General features: G+C 42.3%; 2 protein-coding genes across 4 annotated transcripts in view; one reads left to right on the forward strand and one right to left on the reverse strand.

Moving 5' to 3' along the window:
* The window catches only part of rbpjb (recombination signal binding protein for immunoglobulin kappa J region b), a 42,895-nt gene extending 29,916 nt beyond the window's left edge, over window positions 1–12,979 (forward strand). Inside the window, exons 4-11 of one of the 3 annotated variants that reach the window (XM_020611322.1) lie at window positions 462–627; window positions 865–1,039; window positions 2,033–2,170; window positions 2,486–2,598; window positions 2,990–3,130; window positions 3,548–3,703; window positions 3,892–3,995; window positions 5,105–6,535. In XM_020611322.1, the coding sequence (XP_020466978.1) occupies window positions 462–627; window positions 865–1,039; window positions 2,033–2,170; window positions 2,486–2,598; window positions 2,990–3,130; window positions 3,548–3,703; window positions 3,892–3,995; window positions 5,105–5,426 (1,315 nt within the window). In that variant the 3' untranslated portion in view covers window positions 5,427–6,535. Of the gene's footprint in view, window positions 1–461; window positions 628–864; window positions 1,040–2,032; window positions 2,171–2,485; window positions 2,599–2,989; window positions 3,131–3,547; window positions 3,704–3,891; window positions 3,996–5,104; window positions 6,536–10,795; window positions 11,491–12,894 lie in introns of those variants that run through there. The other 2 variants (XM_020611323.1, XM_020611324.1) reach the window with 2 other exon arrangements.
* The window catches only part of cckar (cholecystokinin A receptor), a 7,122-nt gene continuing 1,589 nt past the window's right edge, over window positions 11,540–17,072 (reverse strand). The window contains exons 3-5 of the mRNA XM_020611325.1: window positions 14,131–14,392; window positions 13,753–13,880; window positions 11,540–13,353 (exon numbers count right to left, since the gene is read on the reverse strand). Of these exons, the coding sequence (XP_020466981.1) occupies window positions 12,758–13,353; window positions 13,753–13,880; window positions 14,131–14,392 (986 nt within the window). The 3' untranslated portion in view covers window positions 11,540–12,757. The remainder of the gene's footprint in view (window positions 13,354–13,752; window positions 13,881–14,130; window positions 14,393–17,072) is intronic.

The following is a 17,072-nucleotide window of genomic DNA, read 5'->3' on the forward strand; positions in this document are numbered from 1 at the left end:
ATCTGGTTGAGGCCTGGTACCGGTCTGCCCTCTTCTGGTGTCAGTTGAGAGATGCACATTGCCTAATTCATGCTACTCAAAGAATGGTTGTGTCTTTGAACTTTTTCACAAGAATACTGTTTATTTGTCAGTGTTAATACAAATAATGTAGAAGGTTCTTAAAGCCAGCGATTTTTCTGAACATCTTTGTCAATCGTGCAGAAGTTCTATTTTCTTTTCTTTTTTTTTTTTTTATCCAGGCAGATGGATTAAAACCATATGTACAGTAAAACCTGAAAGATAATCTTCAGAAGATGAAGCAGCTAAAACAGCTGGTATTTCAGTCTAAATGGTTCAGGCTTCCTCTGAAAAGCTTCACATCTGCAAATGTACCTCTGCATAGTAGTTGTCACCAAATGAGGGAACAAGATGTGTAGGGATTTTGGAACCAAGGAGCCATAAATGTTTGCCCCTGTGTCCAGGTTCTTCTGCCCTCCCCCCTGCGTGTACCTGATGGGCAGTGGCTGGAAGAAAAAGAAGGACCAGATGGAGCGAGATGGCTGCTCTGAGCAGGAGTCGCAGCCTTGTGCCTTCATCGGCATCGGCAACAGCGACCAAGAAATGCAGCAGCTTAACTTAGAGGGAAAGGTACAACACCCACACATAATGTTTCTGCTGACTGGGGAGACAAACAGGTAGCAGAAGATAGATTTCTAATGACGATTAAAAGGCCGCTGTTTGGATGGAAATCTGAGCTCCGTGTCTGTCTGCGTAACAACCAGTAGTTTAATTTTTACCTCCTGATTTCTACGTAGCTTTTCTGTGTGTATACACATGGGGGGAAAAACTGCCAGGAATTGTTAATACTGTTTGCTTTCTTTGCAGAATTATTGCACAGCCAAAACCTTGTACATATCTGACTCCGACAAAAGAAAGCACTTCATGTTGTCTGTCAAGATGTTCTATGGAAACAGCGCCGACATCGGTGTCTTCCTCAGCAAGAGGATCAAAGTCATCTCCAAACCCTCCAAAAAGAAGCAGTCGCTCAAAAATGCTGACTGTGAGTTGTTCATGTGTGCTTGTGTGTTTTGGCTGTGACATTGTGTGAAAGCATGGGCTAATTTACCAGGTTTAAACCAAGAGGCAACCTCCAGGAATGAGAAATGAAGGTGATGCAGAAGTGTTAAACCTGCAGTTCCTCGAATGGCCACCTGAGGCTGTCGCCTAGAGAGTCGGTCCCCATAGACTCCCATGTTAAAATACACACCTTTACAGCACAAGGGGTGAATTAAATGATACTGAGGCTAAAGTTATGCAGAATTAAGGGCGATAGGCAGTGAGGAAAGAATAAATATTTTTTTAACAAAAAGGGATTTAACCAGTTGCACTCATCCATTTCAGTCTTCATAATAAAAGCATACATTTTTTTATAGCCGACTTGTTCACTTATTTTTCACTATGCAATTCATTCTTTTTTTCATTGTGATTTATTCTTGTGTATTTTCTTCCATGCCACTTCTTTGCCTTTTAAAATTACTTTTACTATTTATTTAATTATACTGTTATTTAATTTTAGCACTGAAATGTTTTAATCTCAGTTTTCCTATGTGAAGCACATGATTACTTCTGTTTGGAAAAGCCTTGCATAAGTAGTTTATTATGAGGTCTGGGAGCTTTATTGTTGTTATTATTCCCAGCCACTAGAGGGAGGTGTATCTTCATATCAGAATCAGAATCAGCTTTATTGGCCAGGTGTGTTGGACACAGGAGGAATTTGACTGGGGCACAGTGGCTCTCAATTTGTATGTACAATGCTCTTCTGTAATGCAACGAGGAAACAAGAATAAGGCTGAAAAAACATGCAAACAAGAGAAAGGAAAATGGATTGTCCAGTAGCCCAGTTGTTAATATAGACTCCACACCTGTACTGCACATATCAGCTCCTGCTGACATTTGTTTCATGTCCATTTTCTCACTTCTTGTCACAGCGTCAACAAGCCTGACCTATGTAACCTGCCCGTGTCTGTATGTTCTTGCTCATGTTTTTCCACAGTGTGCATAGCATCAGGGACCAAGGTGGCGCTGTTCAACCGGCTGCGGTCCCAAACAGTCAGCACGCGCTATCTGCACGTGGAGGGCGGCAACTTTCACGCCAGCTCCCAGCAGTGGGGCGCTTTTTACATCCACCTATGTAAGTATAATTTAGCTTGAGCTGTTACTGTAGCACAAGCACACTGCATAAACCATTATGGAATGAATTTAGAGGTTCAAATCGTACAGAGGTTTGGAGTAAAATGAGGAGACTCTGATGTGGTTTGTCAGCTTTGACATTTTGTCTTCATGTTTTTTTCTGTCAACCCCACACTGCATTGTAGTAATTACACAGCTGATTCATCACAGACAAAGAACGCGATTGATTGACAAAGTTTTGAGTGTATGAAAATGGTTGATGTCCGTGGGTGTGTTGTTGCAGCACTGACTTCTTTTCTGCTTTGTGTATGTTCAGTGGATGATGAGGAGTCAGAAGGAGAAGAGTTCACTGTGAGAGACGGTTATATCCACTACGGCCAGACAGTCAAGCTGGTTTGCTCCGTCACCGGCATGGCCCTGCCCAGATTGGTAAAAGAAGCACGCGATTTAAGATCAGAAAAGTCTAACTGAAACAGATTATCCCAGTGGGGATACACTTTTGTATGGATTTAGCCAATGAGATGTATTGTACTGGAAGGTTGGACAGAGCCAGGCTAGCTGCTCTTTGCCTGTGTTTCCAGTATTTATGCTAAGCTAACCATCTCCTGACTCCTAAATGAGAATGGTACAGGAGCGATCTACTTATTAAACTCAAAAAAGTGACTGTGTTTCCCAAAATGTTGAACTATTCCTTCAACATAAAGTAACAGACCTTGGTTTACCCAGTAGCTGTCCTGACAGTTTTAGTTTCATTTTCCTTTACATTCATGTAGGTATCCGCCTTCCAAGCAGCTAATCTTTCGCTTTCTTTCCCTTTCAGATCATCCGTAAGGTGGACAAGCAGACGGCGCTGCTGGATGCCGACGACCCTGTCTCCCAGCTCCACAAGTGTGCCTTCTACCTGAAGGACACAGAACGCATGTACCTGTGCCTTTCCCAAGAAAGGATCATTCAGTTTCAAGTCAGTGTCTCATCCAATCACTTCTACATCTGCCTTGTCTTCACTTGTTCACATCAGTTCAGGGTCATTTCACCATCAGATCAAGTCAGCCTTTTACTGCCGACAGATGATTGAGGATGATTGCTTTAGCATTCTCTGTACCTTAGACTGGACTGCATTGAAAGTGAATTTGAGCTCAGTCCTGCCTCTATCATATACCTTTATTATAAAGTATGAGGATATTTCAGGACAGGGCGCCTTTTTTTTCTTCTTTGAAGAACAGTGTGAAGGCTACTCACCTCCAGTCTTGCAAAGTCAGAGGGTGACATTTAATTGCAGTCCTGGGGAGAGTAGTCTTGATTGGGTGTAATTGTTGGTGGTTATCTCTGCCCCTGGTGCGCATTAAAGGTCATGTCTCCCCATCTTCCCCTCCACTAGGCCACTCCATGCCCAAAGGAACCAAACAAGGAGATGATCAATGACGGCGCCTCCTGGACAATCATCAGCACAGACAAGGCTGAATACACTTTCTACGAGGGCATGGGCCCTGTCCACTCGCCTGTCACCCCCGTGCCTGTGGTAGAGAGCTTACAGGTACACAGAACCTGCATGTTATAGATTTAATGTTAAGTGCATAAAATTCCTTTTTATCGATCAGTCGACACTGAGTAACCCATGATATCAAGAGAAAGACTGTGTTTACAAATACTTTCTGAAGTAGCTAGAACTGCTGTGACAGCGTTGACTTGTTTAGGTTACTAGATTATGTTTTTTGTCTGCAGCTGAACGGTGGCGGCGATGTCGCCATGTTGGAGCTGACAGGACAAAACTTCACTCCAAAGCTACGGGTCTGGTTCGGCGATGTTGAGGCTGAGACCATGTACAGGTGTGCCTATGTCCAGTTTCATTTTTCCTAGAGGTTGTTTAAGACTCGCACCAATTAATTATGTCGTATTGTATTTCTTCCTCCATGCGTTCCTCCTTTTTGTGCACACTGTGATTTATCAGGCTACTTGAAGGGCTCTTTTCCATTTCTAGCACAAAATGAGATCTGTCTATTTAATTAAAATGTGTACTCGTCTTCTTCAAACCTCTACAGGGTTTTTTCTTTTGTTTGAACAAGCCACAAACTGTTTAAGACCCAGATTCTACCAAACTCTCGTAAAATGCCATTACGCTAACATGTTGGGTTTTGTATATGGATTAGATTTGATGTGTTTGTCAGTGCCACCCACAAAGAATTAAACTAGAGACATGAAGGGAGAACAGGAAGCATCGCAGTGATCACTGTCAGCGAAACAGTGGGACTTGCCTTAGTGCAGAGCTACAGAAGTGCTGAGGTGTTTTGACAGATGCCTTGTGTGGATGTGTCCAACACATATCATTAGTTATTATTATTAGTAGAGAGATGACAGGAAGTGAGGGAGGAAAGAGATGTAAGAAAGGTCTCAGACTCAAAGCAGGGTAACAGTAGTTTATGGTCGAATACATAGTGTTTCCTGTTCTGCATAGGAATAAATATGATTTTTTTTAAATAAGAGAATTTAGTTTGAGACATTTAATTTACTCCATTATTTAAAATTATGTTTTCTATATTAATTTTCAGGAAATGTTTACGATATCACCGTATATTCTCTGTCATAATAGGACTCGGTATAAGATTTAATGCTTATTGACCTTATTGAAATTATATATAAAGCAGAAGTTGTAAAATTTACTTTAGCGGTTTTCTGTCCTGCAACTTGGTCTGGGTTCACTTTCACCACTCTCATAGCGTTGTTTGCAGCTGTGTACCGCAAAAATGTTCAGTACTTGCTCAGCACTGAGGAGCAGATGGACAGTTAGCAACTAGTTGGTGAACACAGCAGAACATTGTGCAGCTCAAGAGGCAGAAAAACTGACCATGTCAAAAGCCCGAACGTGTCATACTGACGAAACCAGACAAGTTTTCCATCATTCTTTGTGTTGTTTCTTTCTTCACTAAACACACCTCAGGTGTGCAGAGAGCATGCTGTGTGTTGTGCCCGACATCTCCGCCTTCCGTGAGGGCTGGCGCTGGGTGCGGCAGCCTGTCCAGGTGCCTGTGACACTGGTGAGGAATGATGGAATCATCTACTCCACCACACTGACCTTCACCTACACACCGGAGCCCGGGCCGCGGCCGCACTGCAGCGCCGCCGGGGCCATCCTGCGGGCTGGAAACTCGAGCCTGCTGAGCAGCAGCAGCCAGGAGCCCGGCGCTGCCGTATATGGCCCCAGCAGCACCAACGCAGGAGTCACATCCTCATCCTCCACCTCTGCAGCTGTGGTCTCGTAACGCACGCAGTACAACATGCCTTGAGAGCAAACGTACCGGAAGGTATATAAAGACTATGGGAAATAATAAAAACTGACTCACTCTGAAGTGCTGCGTGTTAATCTTGGATACAAAGAAACTGAAGCGGAAAAATCGGCAGGACAAAGGAGCAAACGCAGGTGAAATCTGAAGGAGTGACATCAAGTTGAACGGAAGTGAACGCGCTCCTTGACACGCCCCCTCTCCTGTGGTTACTTTAGGGACTTGCCTATCCAGGTCTGGTGTTTGGAATGAGTGAAGTTCCTGCAGGCTCAGAGCACCAGCACCATTCTGTGGCTGCAAGAATGGAAACCACAACAACAATACATCCACCGTGTGCAAAAAAACGCTCTTGAAAGGAAAGTATATTTTTGCGCTGCCCTGCTCCCCCCCTCCTCCTACTCAACCCTCCACCCCGTCTCTTATAAATATTCCTTTTGTGTTTGTATTATTTTGCATTAATTTGTGGTCTTCTTAAGGGGGCTGGATGTATTGTTGTTGGAGGAAGCACGGGGATGAAGAGGGACTCACCTAAAAACATGACGATAACATAGTTTTTATGGACCAAGGATCTTGTATAAGCTTTAGTAAAGGTACATTTTTCTCCATACCTTTTTTGTATTAAACATATAGTCCACTTTTGTTACCAAATAGTTTCTATTCTTCCTCTGAGCTTGGGCTTTGTTTTCCCCCGTTGAGGTCCAAAATCCCAACCTGTATATTATTGCAACCTTACTACAGACACCTGCTTTTTCAGTCTTTGGACTGAGCTTTTGTTTTGATACTCTTGCTTCTTTTGTTGGGGAAAAATCTGAAGTTTGGGTTGTTTATTTACGTAAGTGAAGGTTTTTTTTTTTTTTTAATAAATAACCTCAGAGGGCCTATTTTTTAATCATTGGTTTTTATGAAGTCTTTAAAAAGAAAAGCTTTAAGCAATGCCTCTGCCTTGCCTGCAATACTCTGTGTGCGCTATGTCTCCTTTGGAACGTATACACATCAGTACATCTCATATGGAGCCATAGCAACATTTGCAGAATACAGTGCCTTGCGAAAGTATTCGGCCCCCTTGAACTTTGCGACCTTTTGCCACATTTCAGGCTTCAAACATAAAGATATAAAACTGTAATTTTTTGGGAAGAATCAACAACAAGTGGGACACAATCATGAAGTGGAACGAAATTTATTGGATATTTCAAACGTTTTTAACAAATAAAAAACTGAAAAATTGGGCGTGCAAAATTATTCAGCCCCCTTAAGTTAATACTTTGTAGCGCCACCTTTTGCTGCGATTACAGCTGTAAGTCACTTGGGGTATGTCTCTATCAGTTTTGCACATCAAGAGACTGAAATTTTTGCCCATTCCGCCTTGCAAAACAGCTCGAGCTCAGTGAGGTTGGATGGAGAGCATTTGTGAACAGCAGTTTTCAGTTCTTTCCACAGATTCTCCATTGGATTCAGGTCTGGACTTTGACTTGGCCATTCTAACACCTGGATATGTTTATTTGTGAACCATTCCATTGTAGATTTTGCTTTATGTTTTGAATCATTGTCTTGTTGGAAGACAAATCTCCGTCCCAGTCTCAGGTCTTTTGCAGACTCCATCAGGTTTCCTTCCAGAATAGTCCTGTATTTGGCTCCATCCATCTTCCCATCAATTTGAACCATCTTCCCTGTCCTCTGGTCAGATGAAACCAAAATCGAACTTTTTGGCAACAATGCAAAATGTTATGTTTGGCGTAAAAGCAACACAGCTCATCACCCTGAACACACCATCCCCACTGTCAAACATGGTGGTGGCAGCATCCTGGTTTGGGCCTGCTTTTCTTCAGCAGGGACAGGGAAGATGGTTAAAATTGATGGGAAGATGGATGGAGCCAAATACAGGACCATTCTGGAAGGAAACCTGATGGAGTCTGCAAAAGACCTGAGACTGGGATGGAGATTTGTCTTCCAACAAGACAATGATCCAAAACATAAAGCAAAATCTACATTGGAATGGTTCACAAATAAACATATCCAGGTGTTAGAATGGCCAAGTCAAAGTCCAGACCTGAATCCAATCGAGAATCTGTGGGAAGAACTGAAAACTGCTGTTCACAAACGCTCTCTATCCAACCTCACTGAGCTCGAGCTGTTTTGCAAGGCGGAATGGGCAAAAATTTCAGTCTCTTGATGTGCAAAACTGATAGAGACATACCCCAAGTGACTTACAGCTGTAATCGCAGCAAAAGGTGGCGCTACAAAGTATTAACTTAAGGGGGCTGAATAATTTTGCACGGCCAATTTTTCAGTTTTTTATTTGTTACAAAAGTTTGAAATATCCAATAAATTTCGTTCCACTTCATGATTGTGTCCCACTTGTTGTTGATTCTTCACAAAAAATTACAGTTTTATATCTTTATGTTTGAAGCCTGAAATGTGGCAAAAGGTCACAAAGTTCAAGGGGGCCGAATACTTTCGCAAGGCACTGTACATCAAACTAGACTTCCATGGTCACGAAAACAAGTCGGTTTGTCATTTTCAAACTAATGTAATAAGCGTAGTCATCGACTTAAAGGATAGCCTTAGTACTGTATATTCTTACTGTGTACACAGTCGAACCAGTCACATATCTAATATCCTGTATCTGTCACTGTTAATGTATCAGATAGCGTAGTGAAACTTGCCTCTGCGCCTAGCAAGGTGTCTTCCGGTCGTGTGCTGTGGTTCTGGTGGCATTTACACCCCAGCAGTTTTCTGAAAAAGACGAATGCTTTTCAATTCGATGTGGCCTTACTGAAAACTTTGATTACAAAAAAAGAAGTCACCTTTTTTTTTTAATCTGCTGTTTACTCACCTTGGGAAGAGCCTGTGCATAGCACAAAAACAAGCTACTGCACTGCTTATCACAGGAGCTCTGCTGTTTCCAGCTGGTTGCTGCAGCTCCAGAACCACCTTGTCATTCAGAGCAGAGCAGCCTTCTGAAGGATCTCTCAGCCTTCGGGTTTTGTTTTTTTTTTATTTGGTGAACATGTACAATAAGGCCATTTCTTCTTGTCATGTGGTGCCTGGCACCTTCTCAGTTTTGGTACAATGTCTCACAAGCGCTGTAATCTCTTTTTGTTTTGTTTTGTTTTTTTTATTGCCTGTGGTTTATTCTCTTTGCAGAAACAAGCATGTACATTATAAACTCACTGTCAGAGTAGTTGCACTCATCTGTGGTCATGGCAACCGCGTAAAGGCCTTCTAAGTGTGTGTTATTCAAGATGTGCATTTCCGAACATAACAGCAATATTGTACAGGTCATTTCATTTGTTTTTGTTCGCCTGAGCACTAGTTCACCAGCCAGCAAATGTGTGTGCGTGTGAGATGCGTTGTGGCTGTAATGGAGTATTGAGTTAGACTTTCAAAACTGCTCTCCAAAATAAAGCAAACTGGAGCTTCATTGGGCTTTTCTGTCTTCCACCTGAATCCAAATGTCTGGAAATTGTGGATAAACATTCAAAGGCAATACTTGTGATCTTTGTATTACAGTACAGCTGTGTAAACTTCCGGGACAAAGAACGGCAGTACTGTAACTTAAATGTCTGCTTGATGAAACATTTCAGAAACCTTGGAATAGGAACAAAACAGGATTCACTTGTGCCCGCTTTTAGTGTAAAGAACAAAAGGTTAAGTTATGCCTCCATTACGCCACCATGTCCGTCATTAATGCCTAATGTTTTATATTGTAAATTGATATTTTTTAAATTATTGGCACAGTCTCCCCTTGTTTTATGTCAAAAAATAAAGAAAAGTGCATTATTGCCCATGCTGCCTAGGTTGGCCTGGGTTGTATTTTGAAGAGGCCACTTCCTGTCTGTCCTGGAATTGTCAAGTAGTCGGTACTGCAGCGCCAGTGTAGCATCAAAAGCGAATATGTGTGCTTCTTCACACTGAACTCCTGCGACGAGCTGCAGACCCGCCTGAACCCTGTGCCGTGCAGGACGGAGGTCACAAAATCTTAACTGTAGATTTTCAACTTGAGTGTTTTCCCATGTCTACTAGCTCTAAATTCAGCCAGTTTTAACCTCTGCATCAGCGTCACACCCCACCCTCCACCCAAGCCTTGATATTTTTTGGGTTTTTGTTTACATGTCGAGTCGCCTCTTTTACGGCTAAACACCCCTGGCTCCTCTTCATCTCCTCATGCGAGTATGAACAGAGCAGCTTCATCACTCTCACACTAACAAAAGGGGGTGATGCATGCTTTTTAAAAATGTGTCGCCTTGACAATCCGAGCTGGTTTAGTTTATTTTAAAGCGTCTGGAATCGAAAGAGGGAGGATATAGAAGAACTTGATAACATGCCTCACTCATAAAGAGGACGAGCTGTCACAAGGGGTCGCAAAATGTTACATGCCTTCTTAAACGCACGCTGGCGTCAAAGCTTTCAGAGGACAAACAAAATCTCGAAGCATTTGCTTTTACACAATATTCTAACCTTTCTGTCTGTGTCTGGTCACATTAGTTTTACTCTTCCAAAAGCAGCTGTTCTTGTGTTTTTATATAAAGAGCTCTGAACAATGTATGTATCCTCTAATATGCCAAATGTCTTTTATAATGTAGTTTTCATGCACTGCTGAACAGAACAGGGCAGAGTGAGAGGCAGCTTTAAAAAAACAAAACAATGTGTGGAGCCCTTCTCTGTCGCACTCAGCCTTACTTCTCCTTAAGACTATTTGGCTGTTTGCACTACAGAGTGCTAATCTTTGTTTATCTCACGCATTTCATCCTCGCTCTTTGTGTTTGTGTATGTACATTTGGAGTTTTCTCGCTCCTCCCCTTCCCTTTTTGTTTTTAACGTGCTTGGCTTTGCTGCAGTCGGATCACTTTGTTTTTGTTGTCACGTCCTTTCCTCCTCTCCTCCGTGCACTCTCTCATGCTCACTGTATCTGTGTTTTATTCTAGTAAATGGTAAGCAGAGGTGTCATTGTAGTAGTATACTCAGTGCTCAAAGGGTTGCTGATGGTAGAAACCTGTGCCGTTTAACATTTAGCAATAATATCAAAACAAAGGGGATTTTTTTTTTCGATAACATGTAAGTTTTGTTCTGTACATATTGCAGCTCCACATCATGCTCAAATCTGTATGTCTTTAAAGAAGAAAAAAAAAACAAGAAAAAAAAAACTTGCAATATTGGCATAAAAATGAGAAATAAAAAAAATGTGATATAAATTCTCACTTTGTGTATGTTTTTAATCATCATCAGAAACTTAAGCAGGTATGTTTTAGCGCTTTTACTCCATGTCATTTAATTCTGGAACACATGAAGACAAAGTTGTTTCTTTTATGTAAAGATTAACATTTGTATCTTTCTTCCTCCTGTGACAGTTTAACGTCTCCCAGTGGCTGCAGGGTGAAGGTGGGCGGGGCTTTGTGCTCCGACCAAGCCCAGATGGAACTCCTAACCCCATGATGAAGTCCCAGCAAACCCCCCGACCCCCTTCCCACCACTTGTCTGGGCCCTAATGCCCCCCTGCCCTTTAGATCCACTTTTATTAAGGCTGTTAATATCTCCAAGTTGCTCTGCCACAGGTGTTTGCTGACACTGTCGCACACTCTGCACCTAAGATATATGGTCAAGCAGGCGTTGGTTAGTCCTAGATGGATCATAGGTTTGTCACAAAACAATGCCATTCTCAAATGTACATAATAAACCAGTAAAATTATTTGTTTACATTCAATTATGTGCACACAAATTTATGAGGACTTTGGTCAAGACGGGAATGTTACCATGCAGGAAAATAAATCCAGCATTCTCCATCAAACATAAAAGTAAGAATTTACAGAGCAATATTAAAGCCATAAACGTCAAATAGCAACACACTGATACAAGAGAACTTAATGGGAATAGTTTGCTACATGCAGCTATATTTAACAGTATGAATCTGTGGAAATCAGGCGGGTGATGCCGGGAGTTTGCTCTTTGAAGATGCAGGTGTTCAAAGTCCCACAAAATGATAAGGCCTCTCCAGTTCCTGTAGTACACACAGTACAGCCCTCTTAGGCAGGCACACACACACACACACACACACACACACACACACACACACACACACACACACACACACACACACACACACACACACACACACACACAGTGGGTCAAGGACGAGTGCAGAACTATTTGTGACTAACTTGAAGCTGCTGAGCGTGGTTACGCTGCTGAAAATGACAAATGAATGCCTGTTTACAAGTTTGAGTGTTACACTGAGCCCCTGGCAGAAATTAAAGGGCCATACCAGTGAGCTTTACTACAAATCATGAATAGTTTACAATTCCTGATGACCTTTATGTTAAGACTTGCTTTCCTAGCTTTCAGTTCTTAGTTTGCAGTTATTTTCCATACAGCAAATCACACAGTTGTCAAGGTGAATGGTAAAGGAATAGTGTATTTGCTTCCGCATCAAGTAGTCTATAGAGCCGGAGCTGGGGGGGTGATTATGTTAGCTTAACAAACATAGCATTAGTACACAAACAGAACGGGCTTGCTCTTACGTTTCTGTTTGAGTATGGCTTAAACAAAGGATATGCCGAGTATTCATTAGTCACTTTTAGAGGTGTTGGTGGTTGTACTTTGTGCACTGGACAGACTGCGACCAGTTCCTAATCACAAATCTGCCTGCCTCTCATCACAGGTTAACATGGGTAAGAGAGTGGTATCCATCTTGTCATCTAATTCTCAACAACAACAACAACAAAAAAAGATAATGAGCCAAAATGTCAACATTACATTATTGTTGAGACTTGATGCACTGTGCTTTAAACTGCAATAATGAAAGTATGGTGGATTACACAAGTTAAGAGAGTTTCAAAAGGATTTTTTCCTATTGGACAGAATTGAATGGCAAGCAGTGGCTCTCTGGATAGTAGGTAATGTATATATAAAAGATGTTTTGTAGAATTGTTATCAGTCATTCTACCTGGGCTTAGTACTTTCTGCAGGTTCTTTCTTGAAGAACCAGGTGGGAGACCTTGGTGTAAAAAAACAAAAACTGCCTGCCTACCACACAGGACGTGGTAGAAGGAACACCTAAAATGTTTTAAGAGAATATACAGAGAACGGTAAACTACATGCTTCATAAAAACATTCTTGGTTTTAAATGATCAAGCATCAGTCAGCTTCCCTGTACACTGCAAGCTTCAGCTACCGTACCCACGTCACATTGCACTTCAAGCTAAAGCAACATAGCTGCTCACAAACGGATCCTATAAGCGCTGTGAGGGCTTTACATTAAAACAGTACAACGCAGATTCCCTTCAAGTGTTTGCACTCAGGTATATCAGTCCAGTTTAAGTCGACTCTGATGCACGGATGCCAGTGTAGGTAAAGCGTGTGCTGGGTCCGTTTGGCGAGTAGTGACCGTTCTGCTCAGTGGTCTTTGGCCCCGCTTTTGATTTGACTTCCCTTTTGGCCACTGTGTTTCCAGGTGACTTCTCTAAGCCACTGCTCTCTCCGCTGCTCCTCCCGAAACAGCTGCAGCAAGTGAAGGTAGTCAGCATGCCCTGGCGGAAGCGCTTGTTCATGAAGCAGTAGATGATGGGGTTGACGCAGGCCGACATGTAGGACAGCAGGTGGATGAAGGAGATGGGCGCACCGGTCAAATGGTACGTCGGGCGCTTGTCAAAAGCCTTCCACGCGTTGACCACAAAGACAGGAGTCCAGCAAAGGAAAAAAAGGAAGACGATGACCAGGAGCATGCGGATCACACGCTTCTTGGCCATCAGGTTGGATGTAGCGTTGCTGCCACACACACGCACCACCACAGGCATGCTGCCGGAGTTGGCGACATTGCCTGTACTCACTGCGATGCTCTTCTTTTTCAGTGGCTGCAGGTAACAGCCATCACTGTCCCCTGGCTTGATGCTTCCAGTGCTGGATTGTCTGTCTGAAAAGAGTGTGCTAGTTTTAGCAGAAGGATAAAAGTTCCTGGCAACACTTTTATGACTTTAAGAGTTGGAGTTAAGTTTGTCAGGATTTCTAGTAAAAATGAAACTCCTCATTATGGTAATATCAAAAAATGTCTGGTGATATTTAATATCATTTTTATTGCCTAAAAACACATGAAGTGACCACAAGCAAAGGTGAATTAATCCCACTATCAAACATTGTCTGTAGAGCCCAATAGTTATTCTCATTTATGTTAATGAAAAAGAAAAAGTCTGGGTCCTTTCACTGGATTTGTTGATGACACATAAAATACTAATCAATTCCAGACTTTTCTGTCAAATAAAAAAAAAAAAGATTAAAGATAGATTTACTCACCTTGTATGTTTTATTTTCATACCTCTGCAAGATTTTCTGTTGGACAGCTCAGACTTGATGCCCCGGTAGAGCTCTAGGGAGATGAGTCCATAGGCTGTCATCATGACGATCCCAGGGATTAGGAAGAGCAGCAGTAGCAGAGACACGTACCTGAGAGGAAGTGAAGGCAAACAAACATTCACTGAGTTTAAATCAACACAGGAAAAATGCTTTCGTCTTATTAGAGCCAAAACATGTAATTGAAATTAATGTGCTTTTATTTTGAAGAGCTGCCAGAAGATTTCCCCATGTGGTGAGAAAATAAGGGGGCATCTGAACTTAGCATTGGGGCAGTTCTGCTGCTAAACTACACCCTGGTGGGAAACTGAAGGTATGATGCTACCATTTATTTTCAGCTCACCAGGACTGCTGGATGACCTCATTGGGCCAGATCAGGCGGCACATGTTTCCGGTGCTGTTGTCGAAGCGGGTAAAAGACATGAGGGTGCTAGAAATGGGGTAGGGCAGCATCAGGATAAAAGAGGCCACCCAGCTGGCAGTGATGACTTTGGCTGCGTGGGATTTGGTCTGCCATGTCCTGGAGGTCAGCGGGTTGCAAATGGCACTGTAGCGCTCCAGAGAGATGGCCACCAGGTTGAAGGTGGAAATGCTTACTGAGACACCTGCACAGGACAGAACATCCAGACAATGTTGAGCTCCAATTGGCTGACGTTTTTCAAAGCTAATATAAAGACACATATAACACCATAGCTATTTGTCTAAAACATCAGATGAACAAATGTTTAAAATGTCTTTTCATAAACATGTATAGCTTACACTTTCTTGCTATAAGGTAGAAGAGGAGATTGATAACACACGACAAAAGCTAAGCAAGGTGTTCTGTTGATAAAGCTAGTGATTATGTTACATGAATGTAGCCTATTTTTACAATGTTTTGTTAATAGAAACACATTAAGAAATTAATTTCACAATCAGATCTTCATACATCTATGCAGTTCACTGCCAAGGATATTTTGTGACACACGGGATGGTCTTGTGATTCTATGGCACATCTATATTGTATTAAATTTAACATCTGAGTAGTGACAGAGCACATCCAGCACTGCCTGCTACCAAATCATCATTAACTATAAATACATTTATATATTGCTGCGTATCCTCCGAGAGGAGCGACACATAAACAGATAACACGGACAAATGAGGTCATTCTGGAGCACGTTGCTCTGATTTCACTAAACAGAACAACAGGAAGTATGTAGAAAAATGAAAATATCATTTCCTAGCGGACATATAATCGGATGAAACTGACATATTAGCAAAGGTGCACCACCTGTAATGACTGCACCTTAAAACAAACTCCCAGATAAGTCTGACTCAACTCCTTTGATACCATCTGTGTGAAAGATTTAAAATGTTTAAATTAAAGCAAATGAAACAAAAACTATGATAAAATACAATATGTGTTGTCATAGACCAATGAAGTAACATGTTAAAAGAATAATTATTGGTTTAAAAGAGTTGTTAGCTGCTTTTGTGAACATATAGAAGGAAATGAAGGCAAGAGCTTCAGTGGAGCCCGTTACTCCATGTCATGGGAGGATAGTTATTGTTGTCAGTGGTGTTCCCTATAAAGGTTTAGGCTTTTGTATAAATTATTTTATTGACCTTTAAATATTGAGACGCTAGTAATGGTCTTACAGTTACATAGGCTACGTCAGTATGGTTCTCCCTTTAAAAAAATACATTCAAATTTCTTATTGAAAACGATTAAAACTGCATATCCTCCTTTTTCCTCATCGAAAAATCCAGAATCTTGGCTTACGCAGAGTTTCAAGTTCCCATATTCCATTTGTGTAACTTCATTATCGAACCACGATGAGTTCTGATCTCAAACATTCTTATATTTGAGTCTTAAACTCAGATTTACATTGTGCACAGCTAACACAAACATAGGCTTTTGGGTGGAGAGGCACTTTAGAGATTTGTGTGAACTGTATCCTTCATTTCCAACCTCCATTTCCATTTTGCTGCTCAGACCTTGTAATTATGTGTGAATGTAATTTTAAGGATGAATCTAACAGGAAACAGCCAAGATTGCGCACAAAAATCACAAATGTATTATTACCCAGAGAAAGAGCTTCTGCTGGTAATATGGCTTTGGGTAAATCTACACTTTGTGACCAGGGCGTTTTTTTTTATTTCATTAAAGCACCAGGAACATTTGAACATGCAGGGAAATTACTTTTGCACAGCAGACAGCCTAAGTTGACTCCCACTATTCTCTCTCTGACTTATAATACAATTACCAGTGCCATAAAAAAAAAAGAAATTCACCAGTGACACTGGGAGTTGAATCATTTTGCCATGAACATGATAAAAGTATTAAGACATGAGAAATGCTGATATCTTTCAGTATGAACGTTTTACACATTTGACTCAAACTGGGAGGCAGAAAAATAGAAGCAATAATGTTTTATATTTTAATTGGAGATGTAGTCACTCCTACGAACACATGAAAACAGTGCACATTTAACTGTAATTAAAAGCATTCAGGCTTCGAGCCACTCCAGGGTACTGGAGAGGAGAATTCGAACGATAGTCGAACCTCGGATTCAGGAGGAACAATGTGGTTTTCGTCCTGGCCGTGGAACACTGGACCAGCTCTATACCCTCTTCAGGGTGGCGGAGGGTTCATGGGAGTTTGCCCAACCAGTCCACATGTGCTTCGTGGATCTGGAGAAGGCATTCGACCGTGTCCCTCGCAGCGCCCTGTGGGGGGTGCTCCGGGAGTACGGGGTCCGGGGCCCTTTGCTAAGGGCTACCCGGTCCCTGTACGATCGGAGCAGGAGCTTGGTTCGCATTGCCGATAGTAAGTCAGACTTTTTTCCAGTGCGTGTTGGACTCCGGCAGGGCTGCCCTTTGTCACCGGTTCTGTTCATTATTTTTATGGACAGAATTTCTAGGCGCAGCCAGGGGCCGGAGGGAGTCCGGTTTGGGGACCACAGGATTTCGTCTCTGCTTTTTGCAGATGACGTTGTCCTGTTGGCCCCATCAAACCAGGACCTCCAGCATGCACTGGGGCGGTTTGCAGCCGAGTGTGAAGCGGCTGGGATGAGAATCAGCACCTCCAAATCCGAGGCCATGGTTCTCAGCCGGAAAAGGGTGGCTTGTTCCCTTCAGGTTGGTGGAGAGTTCCTGCCTCAAGTGGAGGAGTTCAAGTATCTTGGGGTCTTGTTCACGAGTGAGGGAAGGATGAAACGGGAGATTGACAGGCGGATCGATGCAGCTTCTGCAGTAATGCGGTCGATGTACCGATCCGTCGTGGTGAAGAAGGAGCGGAGC

Source organism: Monopterus albus, unplaced genomic scaffold (assembly GCF_001952655.1).
Source record: "Monopterus albus unplaced genomic scaffold, M_albus_1.0 scaffold112.1, whole genome shotgun sequence".
NCBI classification, from domain to species: Eukaryota; Metazoa; Chordata; class Actinopteri; order Synbranchiformes; family Synbranchidae; genus Monopterus; species Monopterus albus.